This window comes from Schistocerca gregaria, chromosome 3, assembly GCF_023897955.1.
Source record: "Schistocerca gregaria isolate iqSchGreg1 chromosome 3, iqSchGreg1.2, whole genome shotgun sequence".
NCBI classification, from domain to species: Eukaryota; Metazoa; Arthropoda; class Insecta; order Orthoptera; family Acrididae; genus Schistocerca; species Schistocerca gregaria.
This window is the reverse complement of record NC_064922.1, coordinates 647,135,019-647,147,367: the sequence shown is the minus strand read 5'-3', so window position 1 is coordinate 647,147,367 and position 12,349 is coordinate 647,135,019. Positions and strand designations below refer to the sequence as shown.

Sequence of the window (12,349 nt, the reverse complement as noted above, 5' to 3'; positions counted from 1 at the left end):
TCATATGCTCAGTCTGATTTCCGATTGTATGTGAATAGCAGCTGTATGATGGGCAAATGTAGACATCTCTCACCAAAAGAAGTTTACATGTACCAATTTTCTCTCTTTGGTACCATTTGAAATGATAAGTAACAAACTAGCATAGGTTCTGTGAAGCTGTATAAGTTTTATTTACCTGCTGTGATCTGCTCTTGGTTATAGCATATAATGTCTGACAATGTGCAGGCATATTCTGCTGCAAAGCAAGTGTCATGCTGTCTTCTGATATTGTTCTGCTTTTAATAGGATATTATTTTTCATAATTAAAATTTCATCATAATTAAAGCAAAAAGAGAACACAGTAGTAATCTTTTTGAAAGTTTTAATCACCTTCCTTGTGTTATTATAATAAGAAATCTTTTAATAAATATACAGCCAGTCACACTATAAAAATAAGGACACAGTCATTCAATAACTTACATAACTTCTTAAGGAAACATTAATGACAACAATTTTCATGTATCTGGTAGTGTACTTAGAAAAACAGCTACAGTGATTAAAAGTGGAAATGTAAACTGAATTCATTCTATGACTGACAGACATTTATTACTAACAAATTTGCTGTTTACTTAAAACATCATTACATTTGTAGTTACTGTGAACAACATTTCCACCAACAACTCTCTATTTAACAGTAGCAAATTCATCTCATGACATTGTCCTGCTTAACAGTTATTATGTTGTAGCATACTTCAGTTGTTCAGTTAATTTAAAAAACTGATAAACCAAGACAACTAAATGAGGAAATTCACTGATTGGAACAACATGTCAAAATGCGATACATCAATGGAGAAACAAGCACAAGGGGAGACAAAAAAGCCGTCAAATATTGAGCAATTTCCCTATAGTTTAGTTGTGATCAGACAAGTATAAAATAATAAACAGAACTGGCAGAAGATGTATCAAATACACTTTTTATAATATCTTTCTCACTGAGTAGTATGTCTTGTCAGTTATGAATGTAAATTATGGCTGCCGAGACTATGAGTTTTCCCAAAGTCTAACAGGTGATCAAAAAGTTTCAATTTGAGGGTGTTGCTGCAGTGTATATACAATGTAGTTGACACTGATGAACATTTATAAGCACCAACATGTAGGTAAGGGATTGCTGCAGTATTCAAGTCTTTCTGGCATGCATGAGGTAAATGAAGAAATGTGAACTACGGTGACATTATTAGCAAATGTGTCTAAACGGGGCCAATGTGCTGTTATTCTTTTCTTGACTGATGAGGGACAAACAATGGAAGACATCCATCAGAGAATGAAACATGTGTATGGGGCAGTATGTCTGCCGAAAACATCCAATATGGGACAGTGCACCAAAAAATACTGCTGTTTCCTGATAACCCACATATCACAAATGTCATAACACAGAAGCTACATCAAATGAAACGGGAGACACTCAAGCACTGACAGTATAGTCCTGATCACTCCCCACACAATTATCATGCCTTCAGTCCCTTAAAAAGGGCATGAAGGGTCTACGATTCCTATTGGATGATGATGTGCAGTGGGCAGTAACAAACTTTTTCAAGCAGCAGGACACAATGGTTTATGAAACAGATATCTTCAACCTGGTGCATCAGCGGTATGAATGCCTCAGTGATCATAGTGATTTTACCGGATTGGAATACCCATATGGTGTGTGAACAGTAACTTTTTCATCACACCAGTACCACCATTCAAGTACTGAACACCACACAGAGAAGTTGATTTAGTGATTTTATCATTAATATATTCAGTCACAGATAGTTTTCTCTAAATCCTGCCGTGAAGGGAAGGGAACCCCTAAGGGGTGTGGCATAAGACAAGCCATATCTTAAAAGGCACATGTAAAAAAAAAAAAATTACAGTAGAAGAGTGTTGTGAAGCACGAAAAAATGGCACGAGTGACTCAAATCTTATATTAGGACCCATTTTCAGAAAATGATATTTCCAGGCAGTATCTGATGAATTGTTTCATTTCTAAGGAAGCAATGTGTAGTGAGAGAAAATTTCATACTCAGGTTGAAATTTGTGAAATATGAGTCACAAGGTCTATAGATCTGGTTGAATGAATGAGGACCTGGATGGAATGTTACAGCACTGGTAGACTGGCTAGATACTAGGTGGTATGAAAACATTTAAAATGGGCAAGCAGACAATTATTGTCGTGAAGATAATGTTATTTGTCAAAGTTCTTCTTCCAGACAGAAGTTAGAAAATGAAATTAAAAAATTTCATTGTTATTAATAAAACTAGCAAGAAACTTGAAGAGAGAATACATGCGCTTTTTGATAGAGCATTGAAGCATAAATTAAAGAGCCTCAGCTTTAGTACAACATCAAAAAGCAAATGTCTGAAAAATAATTCTCATGAAAACATATGGTTCATGGACACAACATCTGTATGTAACAGATAAATAGAGGTGTTAATTTGACAAGATTTTCTGGAATTTATAGCTGATAAATGCAAAAATAAAAGTAGTGGGCATTCATGGTGAAAATCTAAAGGAATGAGCTATTTGTTTTTTCGGTAATGTGGGTGCTAGGAATGTGTTACATAATGACTATTATCTAATTAGCAAAACATTGCGGTCTGTAGAACTTGGATAGCTTTCTTGGCCAATAGCAGAAAGAATGTCTTTGGAGTCCATCTGATATCCACCTATACATATTTTCCATCTCCTTATCTTTCATGTTTGAAGAATGATGGATTGATTAGAAGAAAATTTGCACTGTTCAAAATGCTGAAGTATGGGAAACACCGAAAATATTTTTAAAGAAAAAATAAATTCTGCAAAGTGACAAAACAGTGATTGTTGTTAGAAGCTGGAAAAGTTTAAAGTAGTGAGAAGATCAAAAGATACATGTACAGTAAAAGAAAAACAGCAAGTGATTTTCTTACATAAAATCCTGGCTGTAATATGTTGTACAACTACAGAAATTCCTTTGTATCATAGTAAATAAAATTAAGACTGAGTGTTGAATACTTACAAAATGATGGTGTTATATTTTCTTTCTTCTGTATATACCAGAAATGTAAAGATCAGAAGTGAGACTAGAAATATAAATAAAATGAACAGAGGTTTTTGATAGTTGGTGGATAGGTACTCATGTCATAGTTTCATAAGGTATCACAACAACCATTTTTGACTTGTGAAATAAATTACTTCACAGAAGGTATTGTTTCCTTTAGTGATGAGTGCTGTCCTTGTATCAACACAAATCTGAATGTAATATGATGATGTGCATTGAAATGGTGTATGAGGTTATGAATTAATGTGCTCTCTTTAAAGATAAAGCAGGGTTGCCTTGCAAAAGATATTTTTTAATCATAATAAGACACTGAAAGAATTATTTGATAAATGTTACGGCTTGTTTGAAAATAAGATGTTGTATTGGTTTACTTACAGACACAATATTGATTTTTTCTGGCAATGAGTAAGTGATAGTGGCAGAAAAATTCCAAGAATGATAAAATATGACAGAAAAGAAAAACTCATAATTTTTTTTAGCTAATCTTTGACTAGCTTTGTTTCTTTTCTGTCTGTCTTCATTACTATGTGACTGTTAAAGAATGTAAAACAAAAATGTAACATAAGTCACTTATAATTTGAAGTCAGTTACTTCGATACATTACTGGGAAAGTTTTTATATCTGTTCCATTTTCATATCTAAACAAGCTGTACAGAAATTTAATTGTAGCTGGCAGAAGCTTTACAGTATATAACTGTTAAATTAAGAATTATAGTTCATCCTGCTGTTGACTCAGTTTCCTTGGTGCTAGGAAATGCATTCAGCTCCCATTGATGATACTGACATGACAACAGGAAGTTACTGTCATGTTATGCATAACATAGAAAAAGGGATAACAGGAAAGTAGATGTTACACTGTACGATCTAGAAATACTTTCTATAACACAGGTTAATGAGACTCTTTGGTCATTTTACAGTAAAGTGTTACATCCTCCTCTATGGGGATTTGGTATAGTAATAAATTTTGAACTTATTTCAGAAGTCCTGCCTCTACAAGTTTACAACAGATGATTGTTTCATGTATTGCATTTTCATTTGCGGAAAACTTTACTTAGAGCTGTTTTCAGACTCTACAGTTTTGAGACAGTCTTGAATTCAGAATTTGGTTTCTTCCTTGAATTGAGAACTAGTTCACTAAAATTTTGTTTTTTAAATGTTGTCAATAGTAAGCTGTTTCAAAACTATTATATGTGTGCCATAGAAATTAATTGAATGTACTTCAAATTGTGGACATAGATGAGTTTCACCTATATCACACATTTATCACATATTTTTGTTGAAAAAACACAATTCCTGAAGAAATGTTATAAAATGAAACAAAAATAAAGTTTCTGGCACAGAATCACACATAGTGTTGACAATTATTTATATAGTGTACTGCTGTGGCTCCATAAGACTCAATTACATGACCACTTATAACCGTGTGATCATAGTAATACTCTGGTTACAGTTACGCATACAGTATACATTTTATATGAATAGTTTTTTCTTTTACAACATTCACACTAATGAATTATGAAAAATCTTTGCTATTAAAGACTCAATTCGAAGAAAACCTGTATCACACATTCTTGCTTGTCACAACTGCATCGCTCACTTCTTTTAAATTTCCAGTGCATAATGTTTCTATTTTCTTAATGGACTAGACATTCTGTACAGTATTTAAAGAGAGAGATCACAGCAAATGGGTATCCTCTTGACTAGATAATATTTCTCTTTCAACTTCCTTTTGAGCTACTCTCTCTACATGAGTTATGTGCTACATAATGGCAGTTCACTTAAGGTTTTCAAACCACTGCTAATTGTACAACACTCACTTATGTCTTATGGAAGGATCCTGAGGTCTTCTTGGTTTAGAACAGTGCCTTAATGTTAGTCGCCAAAATGCAATCCGGAAATCTGGACTGTAGAATGCATAAATGAAGGGATTAATGGCTGAGTTTATCCATCCTGTAAGATGAGAAATATTTCGTTAGCAACAGTAACAATAAGAAGTTATTATGACACACATTTCACAGAACTAATGGTTCCAAGGCATAAATTATCCATTCTTTAATGAAATGTTGTGTAATTACCAATAACAGTAAAACCATATTACATGCATAGTCCAGTGACAATATAAATATTTCCTGTTCAGTGTTTCACTTATGCAGCATCTCAGAAAATGAGATGAAAGTTGTTGCTATGATGACCATTAGGAATGAAGATGAGTTTCACCATAACACACATTTATAACATATTTTTGTTGAAAAACACAATTTCTGAAGAAATATTATAAAATGAAACAAAAATAAAGTATCTGGCACAGAACCATACATAGTGTTGACAGTTATTTCTATAGTGCACAACTGTGGCTCTGAAAGACTCATATTACATGACCACTTGTAACTGTGTGATCACAGTAACAATCTGGTTACAGTGAAGTATACAGTATACACTTTATATGAATAGTTTGTTCTTTTACAACATTCACACTAATAAATTATGAAAAATCTTTGCTATTAAAGACTCAATTCAAAGAAAATGGTCTGTTAATAATAAGGTGGTTAGAGAGGAGCACGAGCTTGGAGGGGATGGCAAAGATAAATGGAAATGATGAACATGGAAGTCAGCACATCATATTTAAAGGAATCGTCCAAGCATCCAGTGTAATTGAACTATGGAGACCATGGTAAATCAAAGCCAGGAGACCAGACCTCCAGAATACGACTCAAGTCTTCCAATGCCTCAATCACTGAGCCAGTTTAGAAAACAACTCTGACCAATAATGCAGGTTTCATAACTATTCTTTTATGCTTGAGTGATAGTAATTGCTTATTTCTTATGCCTTCTGGAACAGTGGTATTATGTTCTCAAGCAAAAGCCTGTAATGTGGATTTCCTTTGTTATTGTTGGATTCCACATTGCATTGATTTGTATGTGTCATACTAAAACTGCAAGCCAGACTTGGAGTTAAAGACAAATTTTTGCTTTTAATAGGACATTGTTTGTGGAATTTGAAAGTAACAGGGAGGAGTTAGTGACAAGTTTAATCTCTGAATCACATTATGACACATGCTTGGATGGCTCATTTGGTAAGAAAGGCAAGCAAAAGTCAATTTACTGGTTTAGCCCTGTTTATGTGTCTTGCTGCATAGTAACCTCTTTTATGTCTTATACAAAATAACATCAATTTCACACTATCTAATTTACATTTAGTAACAGCCTCCTGCCCTGTACTGTTGCTCATTCTAGCCTTATGTTAACTGCTTTTATAAATGTAAGTTATTAAAACAGGTACCAGCAGAAGTGAAAAAGAGAGAGGCAAACAAACATATTGATAAGCATAACTTAACCCACATCTTGTGAGGACACTTCTGCCATGGAAATAAAATGGCATCAGAGGCCAGTCTCATGTAGTTCTGTAGTGAGCCAATATAAGGCTGCCTAGCAGCTGGTCTCCTTCCAGTTTTTTCTTTCGCTAGTTATTTTGTATGTATTATATCACTTTGCCTCTGCAAAGCAAATTACATTTGCCACTTTTGTGCTCCTGGGCTGAACTGAACTTGTATTTGACAATCTTGACCATGTTTTTCAATTAATTTGTAACTAGGCTTATGAGATTATTATCTGCCTCCATAACCTGCTACAACATTTATACATAGTGTTTCTATTTTCTGAACATGTCTTTTCCACCACTGTAAGAGCTATTTAGAACTGTGCACAACATAATAACTGCAATACCCACACAAACTATTGTTTCATTTTGTGGACTGATGAACAGTTTGGCCATAAAGTGAACATTAAAATTGTAAAAATAAGCTACTCATTTTTCTGCTGAGACTTTTCTGTAGATTTACTGTTTCATTCGTGTTATACAGTCCTCCTCTCCCTACTTTATTTTTTAAGTATTTCTGTATTACTAAATTTAAAATGATAATTAATTCTTCATTTCTAATTTTTATGTGCTCCACATTTAATTTCCACACTTTTGTGCTCCATATGTGAATTCCCTAATGTGCCAATGTTTGATTGTAGAAGACAATTTTTGTTGGGCATTGTCTGCATTTGTCCCACTCCACTTCTCATGCCTTTATTGCTTTAGTCTTATATATTAAACAGCATGCTTCTATCATTTAATCTACTGTCTTTTTCACATTTTGATATTTATCAAATTATTTCAGTCTGTAATAATAAATGGCAGGAATCTCTCACCTATTCTTCAATTGCCTCCTAACTTCCTTGAGTTTATAAAATTATTTAGTTTTCTGTGTGCTTTTGAGTGTTCGCAGTTTACTAAAATTCTCTATTAAGTAGCATGACAAATGCATTTAAAATGTATCCAGAACGAGATTTTTACTCTGCAGCGGAGTGTGCGCTGATATGAAACTTCCTGGCAGATTAAAACTGTGTGCTGGACTGAGACTCAAACTCGGGACCTTTGCCTTTTGTGGGAAAGTGCTCTAGCAACTGAGTTACTCAAGCACGACTCATGCCCTGTCCTCAACCCTTTCTTTCAGGAGTGCTTGTTCTGCAGGTTCTCAGGAGAGCTTCTGTGAAGTTTGGAAAGTAGGAGACGAGGTACTGGCAGAAGTAAAGCTGTGAGAACGGGGCGTGAGTTGTGCTTGGGTAGCTCAGTTGGTAGAGCACGTGCCCGTGAAAGGCAAAGGTCCCGAGTTCGAGTCTCGGTCCAGCACACAGTTTTAATCTGACAGGAAGTTTCATTTAAAATGTAGTTCTCTGTCTTTCTTGTTCCCAGTAAGAAATAAAAAGGTAGCATGGGTATCTGCATCATCTTCCATCTTAGTTGCTAAATTCTTTTATTTTTTTCAGGATCTAGGACATAATATTCCACTTTTGAAGGCTTAGGCTAGATTCATTAATGCTACTATAATACAGGTAACAATATAAGGGTGCAAATTATGGTGAAAACTACAGCATAAATCCAAAAAAATCATGGATCACAGGATGTGAAAGCTTTTATTGCATAACCATTATAAAATAATTTCTTGACCTTTGAGTGCCATGTCAACAGATATGACTCCAATGTCTGCTTTCATACAACAATAATGGAATTTCCTGGATGGAACAATACGTAAAATGAAGGAAAATCAACCACTTACCTTTTGTCTACTGGTGCATGGCAAACACAAAGATGAAATAGAAAATAATTAACACTAGCGCTTGGTCTCTTTCTTGTAAGAATATACACATTTATAAGCAAAACCACACAGATACCAAAACTACACTATATCAACCAGGTAGTGGTGAAACTGATTATTGAATACCAATTATTGATAACAGTTGTTTGGGTAGGTGGAAGTGGGGAGGGGTATGAAAGAAAGCATGAGCCAAGCATAGGGTAGCTGGGTAGTGTGCAGTAGATGTTTCGACAGATGACCTTGGGGGTTGCACAACAGGATGAAAAGAGTTGAGAGTGTAAATTACATAGCAGACAGAGAGAAATAGAACATGTGGAGGTGGGTGAGTAATGCAGAGAAAGTGGTGATGAAGAGTGAGGCAGAGAGGGGAGCAACTAAAGAAGTGGGATGTGAAAAAGAAGGAGTGTGGAAGGAGGGAGGGAGGAGGGGGGAAGAGTAACCTCAACCTTATTGATAAGAAACACATTCGAGTGAAAAAGTGAGAATTGCTCTCCAGGAACAATTTAAGTTAGAGGGAGGATTGGTGTACGGTCCTGGAATTGAAGACTAAATTTAAGTAACTGGCCATCAAACATTAAGGCAACTTAAAAACGCTGGATCCCTGTGTCCAAAGTAAAAAACACACAAGAGAATTAGAAGAAACTGACCCTGAAGTCATTGAAATTCAGTGTATGGCACAGGATGCATCAGTGACACTTGACAATAATGTGAACGAGTTCAGAGTGTTTCACACGACACACGCTTTGCCAGAACAGGTATAGAGAAAATGTGTCTGAGTCTACCATTTGAAGTCGATCAGTCAGAGTCACTTGGCAGTACAGCGGGACGAGACGACGCCACCTAGGTGATCTGGTTGCCTAAAGAGGACTGACTTTTGCCTGCTCTACAGCCGGTTATATTAGAATTTCGATCCTTGGTGTAGCCACCGCCGTTAGAGTTACTGCAGTAAACCTACAAAGCCAATGGTGTCTGCCATCGATATATCTTCATCCAACATGGGAAAGACGTTAGTTTATCTTTTACACCAGAATGTTTGTGTTTTATATTAACTTTTAAATAATTTTAATTTGCATGGATGACTTTGAATTCAAATGTGAGCATCCATGCCACTAGTGAAAGGTGCATGATCTCTTATTAATCTTGAATAGGAGACAGCTGCCCAGGACAACAGCATAAACGAGTGTGCGTTGGAGAATGAAAATCTTAATTAAACGGAAATGGGCCCTTTTCCTGGGATAACAGCCTCCTTTGAAATATTACTTAACGCCTCGTCCTCAGAGAGTTTGTGGTGTCGTTACTTACCGAGAGGCTATAATTAAAGTGCAGCTATTCACAGAAGTCCAGTGTGGCTGTAATTATTATATGGCGGTCAAACTTGGTAGATGTGCTAATGCGTTGATCACGAACTGATGTACGCTGGAAAAAAAATTAGTTCCCACTTTGGCCACCAGGTGCAAATCTGCCGCCGTGCACTGCCTGCATGAAACTATGACATCCACTGTCATTTCACAAGCCATAATGTGAGTGAGCAGCATGGCTGCAGAGAAAATAGAGATCTTGCGCTGCTTGTGAAACCGTACTTTGTGAACCACTGCGATCATACTGCTGCAGTGAGAGAGTATCGCCGATTGAAATGTCTAATGAGAGGCCTGATGTCATTAAATGGTTGAAAGAAAATGACAATGAAATTCGAAAACAAGGGTGAACTTGGTGTTGCACCTGGAAGAAAAAGGTGTGTGCCATCACAGTGGAAGTTATTGACAATGTTGCTGTTATTGTAACTGACCATTCAGTACGTGTTTCAGATGGTGCTAGTGCTCTTGCAGTGTCACGAAAATTGTCCATCCAATGGTCAACAGTATGGAAAGTTGTGCGGTCTATATTACACTGGTACCAATACAAGATCGAAAAATTGCAGCAACTGAAACGTCATGAACCGCAGCACCATTCTGAACTCGCTCTTTGGTTTCTGACACGGAATGAAAATTATGACATGGGGCCGGACAATATGCACTATGTGATCAAAAGTATCCGGACACACCCAAAAACATACGTTTTTCATATCAGGTGCATTGTGCTGCCACATACTGCCAGGTACTCCATATCAGCGATCTCAGCAGTCATTAAATGTCGTGAGAGAGGGGAATGGGGCGCTCTGCGGAACTCACGGACTTCGAGCGTGGTCAGGTGATTGGGTGTCACTTGTGTCATACGTCTGCATGCGAGCTTTCCACACTCCTAAACATCCCTAGGTCCACTGTTTCCGATATGCTAGTGAAGTGGAAACGTGAAATGACACGTACAGCACAAAAGCCTGCAGGCCGACCTAGTCTGTTGACTAACAGAGACCCCCGACAGTTGAAGAGGGGCGTAATGTGTAACAGGCAGGCATCTATTCAGACCATCACACAGGAATTCCAAACTGCATCAGGATCTACCGCAAGTACTATGGCAGTTAGGCAGAAGGTGAGAAAACTTGTATTTCATGGCCGAGCGGCTGCTTATAAGCCAAATGACTCTTCGCTTGGTGTAAGGAGCGTAAACATTGGGCGATTGAACAGTGGAGACACGTTGTGTGGAGTACGAATCGCGGTACAGAATGTGGCGATACGATGGCACGGTGTGGGTATGGCGAATTCCCGGTGAACGACATCTGCCAGCTTATGTAGTGCTAGCGGTAAAATTCGGAAGCGGTGGTGTTATGGTGTGGTCGTATTTTCCATGGAGGGGGCTTCCACCCATTGCTGTTCTGCGTGGCACTATGAAAGCACAGGCCTACACTGATGTTTTAAGCACTTTTATGCTTCCCACTATTGAGGGGATCTACTGCAAGTACTATGGCAGTTAGGCAGAAGGTGAGAAAACTTGTATTTCATGGCCGAGCGGCTGCTTATAAGCCAAATGACTCTTCGCTTGGTGTAAGGAGCGTAAACATTGGACGATTGAACAGTGGAGACACGTTGTGTGGAGTACGAATCGCGGTACAGAATGTGGGGATACGATGGCAGGGTGTGGGTATGGCGAATTCCCGGTGAACGACATCTGCCAGCTTATGTAGTGCTAGCAGTAAAATTCGGAAGCGGTGGTGTTATGGTTTGGTCGTATTTTCCATGGAGGGGGCTTCCACCCATTGCTGTTCTGCGTGGCACTATGAAAGCACAGGCCTACACAGATGTTTTAAGCACTTTCATGCTTCCCACTGTTGAGGGGCAATTCAGGGGTGGCGATTGCGTCTTTCAACACGATCGGGCACCTGTTCATAATGCATGGCGTGTGGTGATCTGGTTACAAGACAATAATGAGCCGTGGTAAAAATTGCTGTTTTGAAGAGCGAGCCCTCCGTTTCTGGCGGTGGCGCCGCTGTGGCAATCGCAGCTTAGGTGTCTCCCTCTGGTGGGAAAGGGGAAAGGTTGCCTGTTCACTCGCATTTAAGGGGCGCTATCGGATGGACAGTTGGTTAGTCAGAGTACGGCTGGGTCAGTCTCGCGTCACCAGTTGCTGGTCTGTCTCTCGTTCGCATTTGTGGGACAGTGAGTGCCTGTCTGTCGCCGGAGTGCTAGTGTGGCTGTCGTTTGGATCAAACTTCAAAGGCAGAAAATGAGAGTCTTGCCACTCCGCCAATAGCAGAACTCAGCTAGTGGTCGCCCGGTCGGAGCTGTGTTCCTGCATCTGAGTCTGCGCGTTAGGCCGCCAGTCTGCTCGAGTTGGTTCAGGCAATGGGCATTGGCGCTTGGATCGATCGGTTGGTCGGTCGCGCACTGAGACACAAGATGACTGGTCCGCCTTGAGTGCCGGCGCATTTGAGGTCCCCACGTGAGTCCAGAGGGCCGTGCCGTATAGAAAAGGGAGTAGCTTCGCGGTCGACACGAGAGCAACAGGAGTCAAACCACGACATCGGGCTGGCCGGGGCGAGCTGCGACGCCGTGAGAAGGGAGATCGGCGCGCCTTCCTGCGTCCGTTGAAGCGGCTGGCAGTGGACGGTTAGGGAGAGCGTTCGGTGTGCTGCGCCAGGTCTTCGCCAGAAATAGCAGTTTATTAGAAGTTAAGTGACTGGAGATATGTTGTTTCATTTACGTGTTAAATTCTACTTGTTTTCTTGGGAGGTCACCAGCCGCTTTGTTTTGGAGTCGTCCCACCATTCTTCTCCGTTTG

The 12,349-nt window shown here is 38.6% G+C and overlaps 1 protein-coding gene across 1 annotated transcript in view; it reads right to left on the bottom strand.

Annotated features, from left to right (window-relative positions):
* Window positions 1-344: 344 nt before the first annotated feature.
* The window catches only part of LOC126355850 (probable G-protein coupled receptor No18), a 1,435,292-nt gene continuing 1,423,287 nt past the window's right edge, over window positions 345-12,349 (bottom strand). Inside the window, exon 9 of the mRNA XM_050006336.1 lies at window positions 345-5,006. Coding sequence (XP_049862293.1) covers window positions 4,870-5,006 — 137 coding nt within the window. The 3' untranslated portion in view covers window positions 345-4,869. The remainder of the gene's footprint in view (window positions 5,007-12,349) is intronic.